The 24,003-nt window shown below is 38.2% G+C and overlaps 1 protein-coding gene and 1 long non-coding RNA gene across 3 annotated transcripts in view; one reads left to right on the top strand and one right to left on the bottom strand.

Moving 5' to 3' along the window:
- Positions 1-855: 855 nt before the first annotated feature.
- LOC306907971 lies at positions 856-2,298 on the top strand. The gene is made up of 4 exons (XR_013787957.1): positions 856-1,508; positions 1,592-1,745; positions 1,885-1,961; positions 2,087-2,298. It is a non-coding gene; the product is annotated as an uncharacterized lncRNA (long non-coding RNA).
- A 9,607-nt stretch (positions 2,299-11,905) lies between these two features.
- Positions 11,906-24,003, bottom strand: part of fgfrl1b (fibroblast growth factor receptor like 1b) — a 53,883-nt gene continuing 41,785 nt past the window's right edge. Inside the window, exons 4-7 of one of the 2 annotated variants that reach the window (XM_079479282.1) lie at positions 15,392-15,445; positions 14,936-15,214; positions 14,455-14,808; positions 11,906-13,906 (exon numbers count right to left, since the gene is read on the bottom strand). In XM_079479282.1, coding sequence (XP_079335408.1) covers positions 13,533-13,906; positions 14,455-14,808; positions 14,936-15,214; positions 15,392-15,445 — 1,061 coding nt within the window. In that variant the 3' untranslated portion in view covers positions 11,906-13,532. The remainder of the gene's footprint in view (positions 13,907-14,454; positions 14,809-14,935; positions 15,215-15,391; positions 15,446-24,003) is intronic. The other variant, XM_079479281.1, reaches the window with a different exon arrangement.

Here is a 24,003-nt window from a genome sequence, read left to right as displayed (position 1 = left end):
AATTGTGTTAAACTACTGTTCTAGCAGATATGAGTAATTCAGGTTTTCATGTAGGCATAATAGCAGATAATGTTATAGGCTAACATTCACCTTTATTTTATCTTTCTCTTTAGACTATGACAGACTTTAGGAGTTGGACTTCTGTTCAAGTTTGCCAGTGGCTAAAAGATATCGAATTGGGGGAATTCTGTGAAACTTTTTTGGGTAAGGTTCAAGTATTCTGCAATTGATGTACCAGTGCCCTAATTGCCATGTAAGAACATTCACTTACAACAAATACCTCAGACACCTGCAGTATTTCCATGAAAGTGAGCCACATTTCTTTGTTGTATGTGGACACAGTGGCTGCCTAAAAAGGTACAAAAGAGTAAGTTCTTTACGTATCCATGTTTTTCGGACTCATAAAATCCCAAAGTGTGCCAAGAAAATATCCCCCACACCATAACACCACCATCAGCCTGAACCGTTGATACAAGTCAGGATGGATCCATGCTTTCATGACGTTGACGCCAAATTCTGACCCTACCATCCAAATGTCACAGCAGAAATCGAGACTCATCAGACCAGGCAACGTTTTTCCAATCTTCTATTGTCCAATATTGGTGAGCCTGTGCGAATTGTAGCCTCCGTTTCCTGTTCTTAGCTGTCAGGAGTGGCACCCGGTGTGGTCTTCTGCTGCTGTAGCCCATCCGCCTCAAGGTTCGACGTGTTGTGCATTCAGAGATGCTCTTCTGCATACCTTTGTTGTAACGAGTGGTTATTTCAGTTACTGTTGCATTTCTATCAGCTCGAACCAGTCTGGCCATTCTCCTCTGACCTCTGGAATCAACAAGGCATTTTCTCCCACAGAACTGACGCTCACTGGATATTTTCTCTTTTTCGGACCCTTCTCTGTAAACCCTAGAGATGGTTGTGTGTGAAAATCCCAGTAGATCAGCAGTTTCTGAAATACTCAGACCAGCCCGTCTGGCACCAACAACCATGCCACGTTCAAAGTCACTTAAATCACCTTTCTGCCTGATTCTGACGCTCGGTTTGAACTGCAGCAGATCGTCTTAACCATGTCTACATGCCTAAATGCATTAAGTTGCTGCCATGTGATTGGCTGATTAGAAATGTGCGTTTACGAGCAGTTGGACAGGTGTACATAATAAAGTGGCCGGTGAGTTTAGTATTGTGCCTTATTTAAACATAACATGGCATAGTTGACTGGAACAGGTTATAATGTCATTGATCACTTTAGTATTGACACTTATTTGTTACATTTTATTGACAACCCTCATTTATGACAATTTAACTTCCCTTAATAGGTAGATGCCGGAGAAGATGAACGAAGCATCAAGGAACATCTGTGAGCAATGAAGGTGGAAACTGAGAAGCTTCGACCAAATATAGAGCTCAGAAAAGAAAAGTTGGCACTGATTAAATGCTACCAAAGAAATTTTATGTCCAACCACAGCACAGAGGAGGCTCTCTGTGAGTTCACGTGTTTTAGACTGGCCAAAATAGTAAATACAGTAGTATATTAATTGGCTCCTTTAATTGAGTTATGGCTATATTTTAATACGCGTCTTTTTTACTTAATCGGAAGCTACTTTGGACTTTGAGAGACCACACATCTGTTGATGTGGACCAACGACTTCTTGCGCAGCTGTCTGTAATGGCACCTCGAGTCCTTGAAGAGTCCCCTGAAAAAGAGATTCAGGCGCAAAATTGAGGACTGTGTAAATGGCAGACTAAAAAAGGTAATTCAATCTGCACTGCTTAGATAGTCTCCCTGCATGTTTCTGTCTGCACAGTAATGAATGTTTAAAAAACTAAACAAGTATTTGGTGAAAGCATCCACCATGTTATGTCAACCTAATGAGGTTATTGTATTTAAAGGCCTACTGTTGGAAGCAGCTATTTTGCTCTTACCTGCACTGTTCAAGGAGGACCCAGGGTTGCTGTTTGAGGTTGAGGTAAGCCATGAACATTTGATTACAGTTTGAAGAACTTATTGCACATTTTTTACATTGAAAACACTGAAATGGAACATTTACACAAGTAGTAAACTTAGTTAGTTATTTACATTCACACTCCACAGAAGTCATCTGCATTGGTTTGGTTCCGATCGGTCGAAAAACCAAGGACTAGTTCGCAAAAGTAGGTTTTTTACATCATCAGCGATAACTCGCAAACCGTTTGCTGGACAGAAGTGGTTCCAGAGGCAAGTTTCCTGTAGCTCAGTGGTAAGAAATAAATTGTATCCTGTATTTATTCTAACTGTATATCCTGCACCTGCTAATTGCACTTCTGGTTAGACCTAAACTACATTTTGTTACACTGTACTTGTATATGTGTAATGACAATAAAGTTGAATCTAATCTAATTTTGTATTGCCTCTGTTTATTCCCTTTATTTAAGCATAGATTTTATTTGCTGCTTAAATGCATAAATTTAAAGGTTTTTAAATCTATGGTGTTTTGATACGATTGAAAAATGTTTTTTAATAAGTGTCATTTATTAAAGCATTTCAACTTGTCTATGGTAGTATCTGGCATTAAAATGAGCCCTACTAGATAAATTAAAACAATATACGACACCTGTTATGGTTCTACCTAGCACCTTTTGATAAATGCTATAACGCTTCTTTATAAGTAGGTGCCATATAGAAGTTCTCCTATGATTATGATCCAGAGAACCATTGTTGGTTCTGTTGAGCACCATTAAGCATAAAGTGCTATATGGCACCTTTAATGGTTCTACATAGCACCATTTGATAAAGGTGCCATATAGCACCATTTAAAATAGGTGCTATATAGCACTAAAAATGGTTCCCCTATGATTACGAGCCAAAGAACCACTTTTAGTGCTATATAGCACCATTTGTTTTTTGTGTGTATAATACAGTATTTTACAGGTTATCAACTCACAATTGTAGTGGAGTGTTCAGTAAACCCTGGAATTGTTCATAATGACCATGGAGACAGTAACACGGTTTAGTGTTTTGGTCGACCATCCACCTCTTCTTTAACAAAATACGAGAGTAACTTTTCAGCTCACTTCAGGTAAGTAAAGACTAATAACAGTTCATCTGTGTCTCGTCATTTATTTGTGTTAAGCTTGCACAACAACTATAGTTAGTAATACTTCAAACGTTTATAAAATCTATTTATAAAACGGTCAGTTCTGGTTCTGTAATAAAATAAAGTAATAAGCAAAAGTAGGAGGGTCTAGGGCAAACAGAGTGCCTTGGCGACGTTCTGAAGCGAGCCAATTAGAGAGCAGCCTCAGGTCACCTGACTGCCAAAAGTTTATGTACCTAAATAAACACTAATTTGTCCGGCACCCCGCACATAAAATATATATGTGTGGTCAAAGAAATGAACCAAATACCATTTTAAATAATGACTGCTAATACAACCACCGGGCAAATAAAGTGTAAATAAATCTGTAAATCTCAAAATTATTTAGCAATTTATAATACATGTTGAACTTATTTTTAACAGTCTTCTCAGGATAATTAGGTGGGGCATGCCTCTGCACTCCCTATTAAGCAGCAGCCTCCCCCTGTTGTAAGGCTTTCATATCTGGCATATATTTTGACTGAAGGAAGAAACATTCTAGAAAATGTATCAGAACTTGTGATAAGATTAGAGCACATTTAAAAATGAATATTTGCATGTTTGCTTTTTAATCTTTTTATGCCAACGGAAGGTTTTTGTCAAGATCCCATATGAAATGCCACTTAATATTTGTATGTGACATTTTCAAGTTCAAGGCACATATTAAAATCGTGTACTTTACAATGTTTGAATGTCAAGGCAAATGTTAAATTATAGTGAAATGTTATTACAGGAATATCAGCTATACATTTTTTTGGGGTTGTCTCAGTCGATTCTGCTTTCATCATTTTCCTTTCAGACTTCAATATTCCTCATTAGCATCATCTTCACATTTTTCGCATGAAAACATTGCATATTAACATTGATACCAGGATCTCTTCATTCTCTGTCTCAATGCATTGCCTTTCTTTCTCATTCTGAACTTTTTCTGTCTGGCTCAGTTCCAAGACCTTCACTTTTACTCTGTTCAGTCGATTCTGAGGCAGTTTTATCTTAATATAGAGAATGAATAACACTCATATTTTAAATACAATTGTTAGGCTTTGTGCTAATTCAATTTATGTTCTTGTAATATAATTACTCTTCCATTCAAATAATTTAATGTCTATCTTTCTTGTTATCAAACTCTAGCATATTCAGAATCCTTTACTGTCAGCCAGTTTAACAACAATTACCTGTAAGTGGCTGATGCTCAATGGGCTCTCCCTCACTCTCTGAGCCTGCCTCTGCCTCATCTTCAACGGAGTAATAAGTAATAGACATTTAATTTCATATTAGCATACAGCATGAATCTACATAGCCTATGCTAATATACAACTCATTTAGAGCCTATGATGTGTTAGTCAGAACTAAGACAAGTGATTACAATGGGAAATACATTTACAATAATTAAACAGACAAACTGTGCTAACTGTTCTAACTTTTTCTAACTATATGTTGCTTTACCTGCTGGCTTTCTGGAGCTTTGAATCCATGTTTGCAGTGTTGAACTGCCTTTAGCAGCCTCCCTTCGCTCTTTCTCTCCCAGTCTTCTTTTTTTGTGAAGGCATTGTTGTAGGCTACATTGGTTTTTTTTGGGGGGGGGGGAGTGTCTACAAAGTGTGCCAACAATAGGACATGTAGTTATTTCTATTATTAAAATCTGATCGTTGAGTACAATAATTTGATTAGACAAGCAGCTAACTTTAATTCTAAGAACGAGGATATGTTGTACAAGTTTTTTTATTTGTTTATTTTATTTTTTATTGAAGAAAGTATCAAAACAGACAATAGAAATACAGTACATTTCAAAAGCTAGGGGGAGGTACAGTCAGTATTATAGGAATACTTTAAAGAGTGTACATGCTTGCAGAATTTTAATAGCTTTTTGTTTCTTCGAGGGCAATATTGTCTCAATATAAAACTTCACTTCATTTTCAAATGCAACAAAACACGGCTTTTTCCCTGAAAATTTGCATTTATGAATGTGGAATTTAGCCATTAAAATAAAAAAAATAATAAAATACGTGCAGGGTTGTTTATCTTTTGAGTTTACAATACCTAGTAGAACAATTTTCCACAGTAATGTAAAATTTTCATCAACATTTCCAACAATGAAACAAAGTACATTTTGCCAAAAAAAAGATACATAAGGGCAGTGCCAAAATAAATGAACAGCTGTTTCTGGCTTCTTTTTGCAAAAACTACAACTTTCATCAATATTTTTTTTAAATTTGGTTAAATAGTGTTTAGCAGGGTATATTCTATGAAGAAGTTTTAAAGATACGTCTTTAACCTTGTTTGTTAAGAGATAGCGATTGGGTAGAAGCCAGACTTGTTTCCAGTCAACATCACTCACAAATTGACTCCAGTAAGCAATAACATTTGGTCTTGAAACAATATCTTTCTAAAAAAAGGGCTCTTATTGACCTGTTATAATTATAATGACTAGAGAAACATATTTTACCTACAAGGGACTGATTTGGTGAGAGGGGTGGAAGTTGCTGGTAATCTAATCTTTTTTGTTGATATGTTGTACAAGTTGTTAGCACTAGTAGAAGACCAAGAGCAAAACATTACCGACATACAAAAAATAAATAATACCAAATGACAAATTTTGCAGATTCAACCACTGTCTCTTGCATAACCCACCTGTTAATGCGACAGCTTTCGTTAACTGTCGTGTTCACTCTCAGTTTCAAGCAGGGGCGATTTTAGGGTCAAAGCTTTAGGGGTGCTGAGCACCCAATGAGCCCCACTGCCACCACCCACCCTCTTTTCACACAAAAACAAAAAATGTGTCTATTGAAAAATAACTTAATCATTTTAACATTGATTCAACTAACTCCAAAATCCAAATGATTTTTTTGACACCTTTTTTGAGACCTTTTTTGCAGAACAGCTCCTTGCATGGCAATCCCTTTAAAGTAAGAACGTTAGAACAGAACCGTTTTAACTAACTAAACTTAAAATACTGAATGAGTGGTCGCTAACACATACAAACAAGGTTTGAGACCTTTTCAGGACACCAGCTTAATTGTGAGAGTTCACACAGACAGCCCCCTGTAACAAACACAAAACCTCCTTCACACAGCTTCTCCTGACCCTTAACTCTATATTCCTCCTTCTGTATCAACAGTCATCAGATTGGTTAGATTAGATCTTTATTGTCATCGAACAAAGTAACAGGTACTTGGACAACAAAATGTAATTCACCTTCTGTAAATTATTTACAAATGACCATCTCTAACATATCTGGTCGCACGCCAGTCTGAACTTTCATAAACCGATATAAGTCATATCAAAATAAATAAAAAAAGAAGGTAAAACCAAAAAGTCCAAAATATCCAGATAATTTACAGAGGTCTTGAAAATACTTAGAAAGTAAAGATATAAAAAAAGAAATAGAGGGAAATCTTTAAAGTATTTCCCCTGAATCCCCATTTGGCTCTACTTTAGGAGAGTTAATCTATGTCGCCACACTTTGAGGCTGGCAAACCTGTCAATGACCCTTTGGGGTTCAATTATTTCAAGCAACTCCTTCTCAATAGACATCACAGCTAGGTGCTGGAGTCTGCTTTGGCCTGTGGTCCTCCTGAGCCATGTATGGAGCCGACGCAAGGCACTAAAAGACCGCATAACAGCTTTCAGTGAAGGGAACGCGAATCCGAACTGTACCAGCATCACTCTTGCGCTTCAGAAAGAATCACTTCCTCTGACACTCTGGTCCAAACGCCAGGGCGATCATGTTTCCATGACGACTGACCAGAAAAGACGCACGTGACGTCATGTTTACGTGACTCCAGACTGTTAAAATGAGTATCAAATGAACGATAAACTTTAACAACAGAGACACAGGTCCGCAGTTTAGTTGTTTTTGTTTCACGCTCTAGCAGTTAATAAACAGAACTGAATGCGTCTTGCGGAAGAACTTATTAACCGGCGCTACTTCTCTCCGTTTATGACTATGGACGAGTCACCCAGGTCCTGTGCTACTCCACAGCTGCGGCGACCCGCTGGGCTAAAATAGTCTGAAAATAAACACTTGTTATAGGTGTACCAAGGTGATTTAGGGTACTGACTCCAGTACTCCCCGATATGGTTTCGCAATCGGAACATCTCTATGCATCTCTTGGAGCAACTTTGTTTATTCACAACACTACATAACGGGTTCTCACTCCGCGTGTGTCTCGCGCTGGATGACGGTCGCGCTGAGCGGTGCAGGTACAGAGGAGAAGTAGAAGAAGAGAAGAGGATGACACCATTTGCTAAGCGGGGATGTTTCATTTTCATCCTTAACACATACATTTTAAACAAAAAACTACGGAGTATGTTTTGCACATTCTTTAACCTTGTAAAAGACGATTTTTTTCAGAATAACAACATTTCTTACTCCAAGTTTTAGGGGTGCTGAGCTTGGGGCTAGCTACGCCCATGGTTTCAAGAGAGAGAGCGCGCCGCACAGACACAGTGAGTGATGCTGCGGATACTTTGCGGTGGGGGTGGGAAGAGGGGCACCTGTGCTCTAGCCACCGGGCCACACCCTGTGCACAGCCCTTCGTATGTTAGCATATATCGGCATTAAACCAACCTGTGTCTGTGTCTGTCTAACTAGTGCGCATAAAATAATACGAGACTTGACAAACAAAGCAACACAACACATGGTATTAATAGTGTCCGGGAAAATGAGTTACAAGTGTGAGTGTAATCATGGGACGATCGGGTGCAAGGGACTATGGGGAGTGTAGTCCATAGGGTTGGGGGCGTAGCTGACAGACGAGAGGGGATGTTACAACAAGCTTTTTACATCACCCTTACAAATAATAATTGCCGTTTCCTGTTTTTATCAGATTGATTCTATGTCATTATATAACATTTTCTCTTGATAAGATCAGTTCAAGTTACCACTTCCACTTGCGTCAACTTTTTTTCCTTTCAACCAGAAAATGTCCAAAGCCTTCCAATCAGGTGTGCCTCATCTATTCATCTATTTATAAGTGAAATCTATTTGGAGTCAGAATACATTTGTATCTATTTAAGGAAGTACATTTTCTCGAATTCTTCGTGCATTTTTGCACTAATATCAGGTTTTGTTGTCTCTGAGAACATTAGGGCTGGGAGGTGGTGAAAGAAACTGTAGATGAAGCTATTGAACACAAAAGTAAATTAGTATTTTGTGTTTAACAGTAAATCAAGATTTTCATGCACATTGTGTCAAGAGATTCATTTCAAAGATCATTTTCTAACCACACTTTAAATCAATTGACACAAACTAAATTAAGCAAATTCCATTACTAAAATATAGCATCAATATTTGTATGTGTGTTTTAAACGTGTTTCATTTAATCATTCCTTAACCGCTAATACGGCTATGATCCATTTAATGTAAAAACCTTATAAATTCCGCAGTAGTAGATGATGCAATGCAATGCAATGCAATCTTTATAATCAAAACACATTCAAGTGCCTTTGAAATAATAGAAACTGTAACACTCTTTTTAGGTCTTGAAATCGAAAGAAATACGGTTATACATAACTACTGCTGCAGTACTATTCAAATATATTTGAAGGCCAAAACAACACCTTTTTAGTAACAGCATCACACCTGCCTGGAAAGTCTGCACAAAGTTCATTTTGTAGCACTCTAGAAATGATACATTTGCACAATAGAGAGAAGTGCTTCCTGTTACTTCTTTTATTTACATTTAGTCATTTAGCAAACGTTTTTATCCAAAGCGACTTACAAATGAGGTCAACAATGGAAACAATTGGAACAACATAAGGACAACAATAAGCATTAGAGCAATAAGACGTCTCATAGCTACCACAGTATACAAAAGAGATAGAAGTCAGAACTGATGGGTCAGGTGCTGATGTCAAAGATGTGTTTTCAGATGGGTCTTAAAGATCATTGAAGACCACTTTTGCCGCTGCATTCTGGATCATCTGTAGAGGTTTTGTTGTGCAAGCAGGAAGTCCAGCTAGTAGCGCATTGCAATAGTCCAGTAAGGACAGAACAAGAGCCTGGACTAGAACTTGCGCATGCTCGGATAGGAAAGGTCTAATTTTCCTAATATTGTAGAGGTTGTGGCCTAGGGGTTAGAGCGTTGGGCTTGTGATCAGAAGGTTGCCGGTTCAAATCTCAATGCCAGTAGGTCATGACTGAAGTGACATTACCCCTGATTGCTCTGCAGTAATGTAATGTAATGTAATGTAAAAAAAACTACTTGTAAGTCGCTTTGGATAAAAGCGTCTGCCAAATGAATAAACGTAAATGTAAAACTACAGGGCCGAGTGGTGCTGGCAACCTGATCTGTGAAGTTTAGCTGATCATCGATCACCACTCCCAGGTTTCTGGCCTTTCTGGAAGATGTGATGGTTGATGAGCACAGTTGAATGGAGAAATTGTGATGAATCTTTTTGTCTTTTCAGTGTTATCTGTAAGAATTTGTGAAAGATGTTTGAAAGATACAGGAATGGGTCATGTTGTAAAATAGGTGCTAAGGTGATAGAGGTGATGAAAGTCAAACCACCTATTTCCCTTATGTCAATTTGTTGCAAAAAATATTCTGTAACGTGTAAATGTAATCGCTGTTTTTAAGAAATACATTTGAACGTTGTTTAACTTTACTTTAGCTAAAGACAGACGATGCAAATGTGAATGTCATTGAAGATCGAGGCAGGAAACGGATATCAGGAGGCTCTGAACACAACGGCTGTTTATTTCTCCAACGAAACACCCATTTTCTCAGGCTCCCGTACACAGAGGGAATTTATAATCCAAACACACACACAGAATTTGCTCAAAGGGCACATACTGCGGCCAGCAAAGAAGTCCAGACTGAAGCTGCATGCATGCTGTAATTTGTCATCTACCAAAAGATTAATAAAAATAGATTTTAAAACGTTAAAACTGTAATTTATGTAAATTATGAATAATCATGTAAGATTTTGGTTGCGTTTCCTTTTAAAACATTTTTCATTTGCTAAGGTTTGCTGCCCTCCTAAGGTAAGCTTGGAGATTGCAGTCATAAAATATTTATTCAATGAACTTGACAGTTTTTAACAATTAAAAGTTATTTTAAGATATTTATTTACAAGACATTAGCTATTTTTAACTACGCAAGCATTCTTTCATTAAAAATTTTTAGAACTGCGAAATTGCACAGCAATACAATGATAGCAGAACACAAACAAAATTTTATGTTAAATACTTGTATTTTGACATCAGGTGTATTTGAGTAAATTTATTAAAGTCATTATAAAACATATATGCTACAATAAAATTGTATTACATGCTAATTTAACCATTTGTAATATATTACAGAGAAGTATATAACATTTTCATCCAACCAACATCTATTGGTTGAAATAAAATGTTGGTTTACAATTATTTTTTACATAGTGTTGAAAGCGGAAAACTGCAAAACCTCTAAATTAAAAAGTTAAATAATCTGTTTTAAAAGTTTGACTTTAAATAGATGTTTGGTTACACTTGAGACAAAACCAAAATAGAAGATATCAAGAAGTTAATCAAGTATAAAAAAAGAGGACATGAATAGAAATGTATATTATCAACAACACCAATCTTTAAATTTTGACATTTTAAAAGTAGAGTAAAGAAAAGTCATTAATGTTACCTGTACGGTTTCAATCCTTTCAAGAGAACTTCACATCAGAGTACACACACTCTTCAGCTGGTCTCTCCGTCTCACTATTGTCACTATATATATTCAGTGCAAAGTTTTCTGTTTCATCAGTTTGAACCTACAAACACACGCATATCTATGCATTATTACAGTATTTGTGTTGGTTAGGAGTATTTTATAAATAATTTATGGTGTATCACATATCTTTTACTGTGAAAACTGTTTTAAAAATATGACTAAATGTAAAATGTAAAAATGCCTTTGCATTTTACCTGATCATTCAAGTCATTTGATGTGCCACTTCTGCACCATACAGCTAAATAATGAGCTGAAATGACAATAGCACACAGCTTTTGAATAAAAATATAAGTAAATACATACTTTCTACGAGTAAGAAATATCAGTAGGCCTACTTACTGTAAAAGTTTTGACATGCTTCTCTATATCTTGTCATGCATATTAGGTAGACATTTACAGCAACTGAAAGCAACAATGCTTGACAGAGACATACAATGACAGGAATGTATATGTTTCCATTATTGCCTGAGATATAAAAATATGAGCTTGAAATTAAGCAATGTAAATCACACAAATGTACACAAAAATAAATATTCTGCAGACAGAAAGAGATATTTTTTACCTGGACTGTTAAGTGTGCAATTTTTGTCAGAGTCTGAATAAGCAACAACTTTATTTAAACAAACAGGGCTGAAAAGTAGCAGAACAATTCTGAGCCGCATATTTCAGTTGCATTGACATCCAAATAAGGGATAAAAAGTTGAGCACCGCCTCTATAAACACTGACCACTATAGATGAAGAGCTTTATATGATCACATGACTATAACATAGGATGAAGAAAAAAATATATTTTAAAACGTGAAACTATGAATAAGAGCAAACTAAATGAAACACTTAATCTACACACGTCTAATGGATATGTATCAGCTAAAAGAGCTTCACGAATATTCTTTCTGTTCATCCAATGCAAGTGTTAATATGTACAGATCAAACGATGTCAAGTATTCTGCGGTACTTCTGCGGTTAGGTTGCGTGTATATGAAATGTAGCATAAAAAATAAGATATGCATCTGCTGCTTTTCAAAACCATACAGCACATTACAAAAGACCACAAATAGGCAGATACCAAAGAAAGCAATTTAAACGTTGCAGACAGTACTGTTGTTTTTATTATTTTACACATCTATCTAAAATAGGAACTCTTAATAAAGGTCAAAGGGGTCTTAACAGAGGATGTGAAATTCGTTGGTATTTTATTTTTAGAATTATAACAGTGATGTGCTGTGGTGAAGTACAAAAGGAAGGAAGTCCCAAAATTGACACTGAAACCTATAATTGTCTTTTAACAATCGGTGGGCCAAACAGTTAACATATAACACATTTTGTAATTTTGTTTGCACCTCTATTGTGTTTCAGTTGAGAACATGCACATCTGGTTGAAAACATTTTCATATTCATTTTGAAATAAATACTTTTTTTCATAATTAATTTCATTCCGTATTTCACATTAAGTCGCAACACCAAACATTGCCTCTAGGTGATGCCCTAACCCGATTGGCAACAATGTTAGCGTTTCTTGCCTTTGTCATCCACAGGGAAAACAGAGGAAACAGCCATATGAACTACATCCCTTCTGCGTAACCCTATCCCAATATTAATACCCATCAAATCCAGCTGGGAATATTTCCCTTCTTTCCTGGTGTCGTAAAGAATAACTTGATTTCTCATCGCATTCCTCGGCCTGTTGAACTAACAGCGGTCTGAGGCCGTGTTGGGTAGGCATTGAGTCAACAGCCACTGCGGTGGCATCCAACTTTCATTTCCCAAATGAATATATGCAAACGTTTGTGTGAATTATTTGGAGGTGAAACTATAAATGAATAAGAGAAAATAGAAAACGATTTATTTCTTACAAAAATACTATTAAAATATACTTACATGAGCACCAAAGTACAATTGCAGCATGCAGTTTTTCAGATAAACAAGTTCTCACATATATAGATTTTGTATACTATAGAGAGCATGGCTCAACAGGTCACCTGGTAACTGACTAGCTCTGGTTTCAAATATTATGGTTACAGCCCATCTAAAAGTTGAGTAATATTAAACAACTAGCTAAAATGTGGTGTGCAAAAACAGTGTGATTGCTTTGGCATAGAGAAGGTACGTGAAAGTAATACTGCAGTTATTAAAAAGTTGAGCTCAATGCAAAAAGTACCTTTGAAAGCTAATACGACAGAAGGCCTTACCCCCCTCTTCTATTTAGTCATCCATCCAGTTTCCCTGACATCAACTTCTTACAATATAACACACAATAACACAACATCTTTACATTATAATGTTACAAAACAAACAAGAAAAGAAAACACCACATCTCGCTTATATACTGACAAGTTCAGAAGGCATTGTAAACAGCTTTGCTAGTGCTACTAGCATTCATAATAGATCATCACAGTTTCTCTCAATTTAAAATAGTTCCTCTGTAGTTATCCTCAGTTTGCTTCTTTTATTTCCTTGTTCTCTGAGCTGAACAATAAAACCTCAAATACATTTTAGGTCCACGCAGAGTGGTGCTTTTACTCCTGACCTGAGACATCATAACCTAAAGGGGATTCACCAGAGTGAACACATCAGGAATGTGGTTCCGAAAATCACAGATCTTTCATCACTACTCATGGGTTGCTATGCAGCTCCACACTAAAGTTTGTGGTCCTCAAGTGATGGCTCTCAGCTCGTAGGAAAACAGACAGCAGCATGAGTCAAGTTGTAAGTAACCGGTTAACACTGGTAATGAAAATGCTGGTGCACCTTCCCCTCCACGTGTGCGTGGGAGTGTGTGTGCGTGTGCATATCTGTGTAGACCTTGGTGTAAATGTTTGGTGGACCACTGAGGGCTGGAGGGCCCATTAGTCTTTGACTGGGCATGTCAGGCGTGATGCTGCTGGGCTTGCTGAGTTCTTTGTCTGGAATGTGGTGGTCTCGATACACCGTCGGTCTGGGAGGCAATGCGCTCTGGCGTCGACGGCTGTGGCACAGCCAGAGCACGATGGCTCCAACGATGAGAAGCGCTGCAGCTGGGATGCCAATAATCAGGGGCCAGGGAAGACCGGGGCTGATGTGCCGTGGAATAACTGGCTTTTCCACTTTGGGATCTGTAAACAAAACAGGCTTTTTGTTAAAATGTATTTCCAAAATGTCTAAAATGCATTTAGCATGTCAAACTGTCACAGTGGATGAAAACCTTCAACGACATGTACATATTTTTGTCAGCAGCGGTAAAATTACTGTACGCACAGTTTTGAAAGTAGACGTCTATTGCTAATATAGTAAAAAATGTATTTCTATCTGCATTGTTCATTTTTATATTAAATTATTAATTGTAATTACTTTATTAATTATGTATTAATTATAATTTAAACAATAGTTAGTAATTATTTATTTTAATGCATTTTAATTACTTAATTTATTTACTAATCATTTGAATTAATAATTATGAATACTTACTAAAATTATTAAAGAGATAATTGCATGTCATTATAAGGACTGCATTTAATAATTCCCCCAAAAATTAGAACATAGCTTGAATAGATCATACTATGTAATTGAATTTTTCTATTTTATTTGCTTAAGATAAAAGCTTATGTAACTTCTATGAGGTGAGTAAAAACCTTTATCCATGTTTCTACAGTTTTTTACTGACCTGAGAGAACAGTAAGTTGGGCACTGCGAAAGCTGTAGCCCATGGTATTAGCGCCTAGACAGATATACATCCCAGCATCTTCATCTCGTGCTTTGACGATGGCCAGTTTGTTAAGATAGGAACCATCCGGTCTGGACCACACGTCCCCGGTGGGAAGCACCACAAAGAGCTGACCACCAACCTCCAGCGTGGAGTTATAGCGCCCCTCTGTGCCAGGATCGACTCGCTTCAGCCACTGGACCACTGGCTTCACGTCACTGTGAACTTTACACTGGAAAGTAGCCGTTCCACCGAACTCCACAGTTGTGTTGACAGGATGGGTACCAGTGAGAATGGGCTTCGAGTTTGTGCGCTCTGTGGAGGAAAGTTGTGAGACAGATTGGAAATGAAAACATTTGATTAATTTCAGTAATGGGAACACTGACCAACTGCATTGATTTGGATAATGGAGTAAATACACACATATATTGTGGGTACTCACCAATTACATCCACTTTGTATGTGGCATTGATGTGCCCAGCTACATTGGAGACGTGACAGGTATACTTGGCACTGTCCTGAGGCTGAAGGTTTTTCAGAGTCAGAGTCCATAGGGGGCGCTTATTCTGGTGCGGGCTGGGCAGCTGGGTCTGGTCTTTCCACCATGTGATGACTGGTGTTGGATTGCCATTGGCTAGACACTTGAGACGTACCGAGCTGCCCACAGGCTGCTCCAGCACTCGCCTGCGCATCTTTGTGGGCTGACTGAAGCGTGGCTTCACTGCGGAGGGACAAAGAACAACTAAAGCATGACGCTATGATTGCATGATAGAACATTATGTGTCGAGTAGTCAGAAATAATTTTTCACATCCTTCGTGGCGTATGCTGATGACCTCATGTGTTGTGTAATGCAGAGTGAAAGTGGAGGAGGGAGTGTGTCATGCAGAGCTAGCTCACCATTAGGCTCTGCAGCGGCTGGGGTAGGCTGGTTAGGTGGCACAGCTGCATCGTCTGAAAGATATCATTTGAATGAATTTACATTTAGTCATTTAGCAGACGCATTTATCCAAAGCGACTTACAAAGAATTCAGGGAGCAATAAGCGATATGTCATACAAGTACAGATTATGTTTGTCAAGCTTGACCTCAAACTCTAATGCCATCCTGGCCTTATTCTAAATAAATGAAAGATCCAAGACTTATTAACATATAACTTCAAACGAATCTCTGTATTGCAGAGAGCAATTAAGCGTCAGTTTGTTTCAACATTCGTGGATAAAACAGTACAAAGCCATTTTCAAATTTACAGCAAAATGCAGAGGTCACACTTGACTTTTCCCTCCATTGACTTCCATTCATACACATGCGAATGCGACAGACTGGAAACGCAAGCCCGTCCAACGATATTTCGCATTGCGCTGCGTAGCAAAGTTCCAGTTTGGTGAACTCTGACCTGCGAATTCACATCACGTTAGTGCGTGAGACCATTAGAAGTTAAAATGTCACAGCGTGACCTCTCGGTACAGAAATGTGAAAATTAGAGGAATCGCACCCGGCCATTTTCGTACCACCGTCTGAACGATCTTCAGATGCTCAAAGTCAAGTCTGACCACGGCTTAAGTGAACCCCTAAAATCTTTAGCACCCCCGGTCTTACATTTCAAACCAAAATCCTCATGTTCTCAGCTACACTTTAAAGGATTGTTTAGATATTGGTCTGTAAATCAGCAGACAGGTGTTTTTCTAGCAATATAAGTTCTTTCATCTCCATACCCACTATAAAATGCTACAAACAGTGTTGTGTAAATCATATTGAATGAGTGGGTCAATGCAAAGGGCAACACTTGGAGGGATTTATTTGTTGTGCTCAAAGAGCCAACGGAACCCCTCTGTGCAAAAACGAGCATTTCAGCTTGGAGATTGTGGCCCGAAAGGTGTGTGAGGGCTGCGTGTTTTGCTCCGGAACGGTGAAGTTTTAGATCTCTATGGGAACGATAACCAAGCTAAACCGCGGTGTTATTCTAAAGGTGTTTGCGAGTCAGGGGTGAGCTGACACTGCTACATTGCTTCTTCTCTCCAGTTTCCACACTGTTTAAGACGCAACGTTGTGTTGACTTAACCCTGGACAGGAAACCAATTTACTGACTTTAACCTAAACTGCGCAGACAGAGTTGAGAGCCCTTCTTTGTTTGGGATGAATTTCTCTGGCCCGGCCCACAGGAATGCACAGAGAAGCCATTCTCACTCCCCCGAATCCAGAGCAGAACCAACACAGACGCACATGCACAAGTGTGTACGTGAACATCTTTATGTACACAAAATTACTTATTCTGGGTAATCCCAAATCAACAAATAGCTCTCATATACGTAGGTGAGGAAACTACGGAATGAAATACACCCTCCCGGAATTCTTTCCACGGCTCTTAACCATCACCATCAATGGTTGGTACAGCTAGTGCTTCACTTACGGAAGAAAACACAGAAAGTTAACTGTGGTACCAGTCAACTTAAGGGTATATACAGTTTTTGATGGCAAAAAGTTGTAAAATAAGCAATGAATGGTTAAAAAATAAGTATGTTTATAAGTGTTCTATTCACAGAGTGAGTATAAAAAATGTGCTAGAAAAGCTGAACTGAAATTTAAGATGAAAATTTGGTATGTCCCGGCCCGGATTTGTTAAATAACCTTAACACTCAAGCTGCCAAGACAACTGGCACAAGTTGATGCAAAACGTTTATGAAAGCAAGGAAATCTTACATTTTGTGAAAAAGTTTAATATGCTCAATGCCACCAAATTGCTTGCATTTCATACATTACCTTATAGAATAAAATATTAAATATTTCTCCTATTAATGTTTCAACTTGTTTTGGTGCTGTTTCAATCAAATGCCATTTTTTATATGTGGGGATAAACTGCTTTTACCAAAGTCACAGTGATAGTTCACCCAAAAATGAAAATTCTATCATCATTTACTCACCCTTGATTCTTACCTGTATACCTTTTTCTCTACAGCAGAACACAAAATAAGATATTTGGAAGAATGTTGGTAACCGAACAATGGCGGTACCCATTCACTTGGATTGGTTTTGTTTCCATACGATAGAATTGAATGGGTACAGACACTGTTAAAATATCTTCTTTTGTATTCTGCAGAAGAAAGTCATACAGGTTTAAATGATAAGAGGGTGAGTAAATGATGACAGAATTAAAATTTTTGGGTGAACTACCCCTTTCAATGGGGTAAAACAATAGTCAAGTCTCAGAGTCAGCTGTATTGAAGGCCCTTCATCCAGGCCAGCCAATTTGTTTTCATACTGTCTATTTCTCAACAGTTTATGCTTTGTCCTGAGGCTGTGTGCATAGCTGGGGTACAGAGCGAGCGCCTCGTCTTTGTCCACGCTAATCCTCATATGCTGAGCCTCGGCCTTACATGCTCAACGCAGACAATCAGTCAGACCAGGCCAAAGCTAGCAAAAGTGTTTTCACCAGCCTTCAGCTCATTGTTAACATTGGCCCCGGGGTATAGGAGAAGTAAGCCTGTTCATGAGCAGCAAAGTGGAATCAGCAGAGCTTTATGTTGGCTAAAGTGGTCTTACTGCGAGCCGAACCTTGTGCTCTCCATTTCTGGTTTGTCTGTGAATTCTCTACACGTGTGTCCACAAGGATGAAGAATCCTACTGACACGGTATTTTGAAGCTGCGGCTTGACTTGAAGGGGATGCAATGCATTATGGGTATTACAATGCACATATCTATTGGGAAAAAGTCTGGCCGGGACACATTGGATTCACGGTAGTCCATGCACTTACGCTCAGGCTTACTATAGGTGTGGGCGAAAAAAAATGCTGCCATGAGGCCTCTTTTCTCAGCTGCCGCCTCAGAGGCACACCAGGGAGGGGCTTTCCAAAGAAGGCGGGTTTGGTACGGAAATGTCTACAGGCAGCCCTACAGATCAGCTTACAAAATGATCTTCGCTGGGACGAATAAGGCTCACATATTTTTTTTCCAACTTGGGAAAGACTTGAAAGCTGCACCTTCAAAAAGGTTCATTCTCCATTCATACCTGTGTGCAAACATACTTAGCAGTGGTTTTGTTATATAGAGCTCCACATGCTTGGAAAAAAATGAAAGCAAAACAAACACAAGCAGGGTGAAACGTCACTGGTGATTTTCATCGATGAGGGGAACAAAACAGACATCAAAGGAAAGAGGTCTTTTTACCTTTCTTTTATCAAAGATCTCGTAAAAAAATTGGAGTTCGTGGAGAAACATTACAGAATTCTTTTGGCTAACACACCTGGTGTATTTTAAAGTAATAATCTATCACTAACTAAAACCATGCCTGTTCCATTAAATCAAATGAAAACACTGCCAGTGCTGTTTGCCATAGTATGACTATAGTACTAAGAATAAAAAAGGTATGAGCTGGTACATTTTTTTCGGCTTTAGAAAAATAAAGGAAACTTTTTTTAACTCGAGTGCTTTCCGGTCCTTTTGAGTCCTTTCAGTGTTTTGTTTTCTGCAAAAAGTCCTTGATGAACAAATCTTTAAAGGAGACAACGGTTTTCCCCTCTCATGTCTTCGAATGTATTCAAAAACACTGGCGAGAGATGAAAGGTAAACACAGAAGAATAGATTAAACTCTTAGGAAAGCAATCAGTTACCCTGCCAAAAATATCAAATCCGATTGGTAATGTAGGTAAGTGCCCATGCTTTTAAAAATATTATTTGATATTTATTGCCAACAAATATGACATGAACTTTTGTTAGCCTTTCACATTGGTCTATTTTTCGACTTTGTATTTGGCAAATAACCATAAGTGGCGATTAAAGTCGGAAAGGCAAATTAAAGAGTGTCGGTACATTCACGGCAGGGAAAAGACATTGAGGAGAAAAGGGTACTTAGAAGTCTCCTTGGTGTCTTTTATAGAGCCATAAGTGGTTAGCAGCAACAGTCGTAGGGCGACCCGGGAGGAAATTGGCCAAATGTAATGTTCTTTTCCTCTCTATCATGAGTGGAGCGGGCCTGGAGCATACTGCAGAGGGCCCGGCCCTGCCTCTGGCCCCTCTAATGAGCCGGATGAAAGGCTCTTTAATGTGGCACTCTGATGAAGGTGGGTAATTTGCATCCTTTTAGTCTAATTAAAACCTTCGCTGCCTCTGCAGCTCAAAAAGAGCTTAGTTGTATGCCATGAAACCAAAGCCATGGTGTTCTGCTTTGAACTGCACATACAGTAGTAGGAAAACCATGCTCATCATTATGTAAATGAAATATTTTAAGCAGTATCACATTAGAAAGAGTGCAGAGTCTTTAGTTGTGTCTGTGTTATAAGTTGCTCATGGATGTATAAGACACATGAAATTGCAAAAATGAAGGAACACAAGATACATTCTATCTAAAAAAGAATGCTCACCAAGACCTGCCTGAAACACCTCCTGTAACCATGCCCCCACAAAAGCTTCGTTAGTTTGTGATATGATTTGACTAAGACCGCCCAAATGTATACTCAAGGAAGGTGTCAGTACAATTGCTTTGGAACCTGATGTTCCAAATATGGTAAGTGGCATTACATTTCCGTCACACGTTTGCAATACTCGACCAATCACTACGCACTGGTTAACTGGCCCTTAAAGCCAAATGCATAAATGTAAATAATGTATCAATATCAAGCAACTAATAAGAAACAGCTCCAAAAAAGCAAAAGCAGCACACAGAGACTGAAAATAAGTACATAAGTCGATTGAAGTCCACTGCAGCACCACTTAATGTTTGTTTGTCACTCAAACTAACCCTTTTAGAAAGAAACATCAAAGATGAGATCTCTTTAATATCTCAATTATTTCACCTAGATATCTAAATTTAAATTCTCAGGAATGTCTCTTGAGAAATCGAGCCAGAAATCTCACAAATGTCTCCATTAGAAATATTATTTAAGATCTCTAAATAACCAAACATTCGGCTCACCTAATTTACCCAAATCCAGATGATTTGACCAAAAATCTAAATCTATTTTATACCTCCTCGTGTTACAGTTTTAACAATTGTCTCATTTGTGTCAGTTTTCATTTTCTTGTGTAATTGTAGAAGAAACAGGGGAGACTTTTAATTAAATGAAACCCGCAATATTTGTCTCTGGCCAATCACTTTTAATAAAAAATAATTGAAGAAACATTTTCTGGTCAGAGTGATCAAGAGAAAGCACATCCTCTAAAAAACAGCTCATCACCAATTCAAAATCATACATTTCTAAACTCTACATATACTGTACATATACATGACACAAAATATAAGCACTCCGAAAATGTTGCTGCGCCAATGTAATTCAGCTTAATTCTAAAATCGCATTACAAACTGCAGCTTTAGTAAATAACTCAACAATTTATCAAAGTATTTTACCGTCAGCACAAACTTTCTTCAGATTGTGTTCTCATCCTCAACCAAGTTTAACTGTATCATCTTTTATCTGGTGTCCTGCTGCAGAATTTACAGACGGTTGCGTCTGCTGTTGTTTTGCTCAACTCACTAACCTTGCCTGAACTCACTACTACAGTATGCGCCACTACAAACTCTTTGTCTCTCTGTTCCGCTTAATTTCACGTGAAACCGGACTGGTTTCAATTCTATCAAGGATCCTTTCATCTTTCTCTTTTTTCAGCTACGTCTTTTCTTCTGTTACTCCCAAGCATGAATTAATTTGTGTCCACATGTGTTTGTGCTTTCAACTTGCCTGAGCTTATTTCCATACAATGAAAGAAATAAAACAAACACGCTCTTGCGAGCCCGAGTTGTTAAGCTAAGTGTTGCATTACAAGCAATCAGAATTACGAATTACATCAGAGTGCCGCGGTCGTGATGAAAGTGTATTTTTCTGTTCTTTTGTTAGACATCAGACAAATAAATACTCTTTACTGTACAATTCTTTTTTCCAGCTCTAAAACATGTGCTTCTTCTAACTTGAACTGTTTAAATAGAAGGGACACATTATCCAAATAAGGAGCTGTCACGGAAAACGGACGTAAATCAGACTAAACACAAATAATGTGAGTCTGTTCTGTGCTCAGCCATAGCGAATGAGTAAATGCACGTCTATTGGAAAGGAAAAGAGTTTGAGCAGCGGGAGAGGTTACGAGTGCCATCTCGAATGAATGAACACCAGTGCTGTGATTCCCAGTGGACCCCAACTTGTTCAATGTGGTACCTGTGTGACCCAGAGGCTCCCGCAGTGGGCCCCTCCCATATCCCACCTACCGTTTTGGGTTGGCTTGCGAGTGCAATTTTGATACAATTATCCATTTAGGTGTGGAGGACGCTGGCTAAACTGCAACACATGTAACCCGCGGCCTGCAAACAAAGAACAAAAGGCTACTGCTGGAAGTTCTCCATCAGTCCCCTCATAAAACAGGCAGCCCAAACCACCGTCTGAGTGGAAGCCACAGTCTCCCCCGCTGCGTCCCTGCACAGCGCAGGCTTCACGATAGGTGAGCAGTGCAGACAAATAGGAGCCAATGTCTGAGAACAGCAAAGTTCTTGAATAGTGTAATCATGTACAGTATAGATGCTAACTACAAAGAAAGTTAATGGAAATGAGAACTCTGTTGTCATTTTAAACCTATATGACACAAATGGAGATGTAACAATGTTGCAGGATGTACACATTACTATTTTCTATACAATGAAGGTGAATGGTGACCAGGGGCTGTCAAACACAAAGTGCCACAATAATAGTTCTGCTATATTTCAAGTCATACAATAGCAAACATGAAAATTGAAGTAAACTTAACATGTATGATGCATTTATTGATAATCTCATGCTTTCATGGTGGTTTTTGTCATTTATTGATCTTGACATGTCCTGGTCACCATGTACTTCTATTATTGGCCTATTTAAAAATAATTGTTAACTTTCTCCTATTATATTAATAAAAATCTAATCATACTGGTTTGGAGTCTTATTATATTTACTTAATGACATACATTTTATTTTTGGAGAAACTTTTTTATTTAAGTTGTGGAGAACAAACTTCAGGTCCCTGTTCATGTTAAAACTTTTATTCTGGACTCCTGCAAAGAAGTGCTGTGAGAAAACAATGCTGGCAGTGTGTGGTGCTGTTTAAAACAGCAGGGGTGTAGGGTCAGACTGCGGGACCACCGCTGGGAAGGAGGGAGAGGGGATGCAAGGAAGAGGCCCAAGTGCTAAAGGACATTATGAAGTAAAAACGGTCTAAATGAGCTTGCTATAAAGCATCAAACAGAATCTTACATGTATCATCTGTCACATACATTGTAGTAAACTGAACCTTTAACGTGACTGCTCAATAGCCCGTTCTCACAAACCCAAACTCCCAGAATTCCCGGTGCCAGAATGCAAACAGCAGAAAACATGTGAGCACCAAGTTAACAGTCCTATTAAAATGCCTTAAAGCTATAAAGCAGCACTAATATCTGTCTATATTTAAAACCTTTAGCTTTACTATAGTTCTCATGAAATGCAGACATTATTTAAAAAACAATTCTCTCTACGCATGTGGCACAAAGACTTTTCAAAGATTGTAGTTGAAAGAAAAAACGCAAGGTTAACCTCAAGCTCGGTTTATTGCCAAATGATTACAGCAAGCCATCAGTATCCAAGTTTGATAAGGGCTGAATATAAACAAAAATCTAAAATTACACATTCATGAAAAAAATATTTGGGGTTTGAGTTGCACACACCCATTAAAATACAAAAGCCCGGTTCTGCCCACGCCTGCTGGGAGTAAAACTCCTGGCAGAGATTGGACCCTCTCTGATGGTAACAGATGCTATTGAATGTCACCAAATGACTCTCCTAATACCATCAGTTGTGACTGGTGTTGCTCTTTTGTGCTTTTGTTGTACATTCATCTGTATTAAATAGGTGTTTTGAAGGAGGATCTCTCAAAAGACCACCTGTAAGTTATTTTCCAATTCATGCTTTCAAAGTCACATACAACAATGTTTAATTAAACATGTTATTACTAGTACAGCCAGACAGACAGACATATTTAAACATATGAGGAATGGAGCATCTAACAGGTATTTTGTTTTGGGTCTATTGGTCATTGCAGCTAATGACTCTGTAAACTCTGAGAGTATATTGAGGGGAGTGACCTGTCCAATGGACCATAACTCCAATCCCCTCAGTGCTCTCAATGATGAAACGGGAAAAACAGCAGGCCGCCATCACTCACCATACAGGAGACCCAAAGCACACACACGAAGGGGAGGGAACAGGAACACACTGGGCTGGTCAATTAAACGTACGGTATAGTTCGCCCGAAGATTTTGAATTCTGTCACAAATTACTCACTCTCTAGTTGTTCCAAACCTGCATTTCTTTGTTTGGTTGAACACAGAGAAATATATTTGGATGATTGCTTGTAACCAAACAGTTCTTGGACCCGATTGGCTACTATAGTAGGAAAAATGGCAATGGTAGTGAATAGTGCCCCAGAACCTTTTTGTTGTCCTACATTCTTCAAAATATCTTCTTTTGTGTTCAACAGAAAAAAATTATAAAGTATTTTTACTATTTACCATGGTAGTCAATGGGG

The sequence above is a fragment of the Barbatula barbatula genome (genome assembly GCF_947034865.1).
Source record: "Barbatula barbatula genome assembly, chromosome: 18".
Classification (NCBI taxonomy): Eukaryota; Metazoa; Chordata; class Actinopteri; order Cypriniformes; family Nemacheilidae; genus Barbatula; species Barbatula barbatula.
This window is presented reverse-complemented; position numbering and strand designations above follow the sequence as displayed.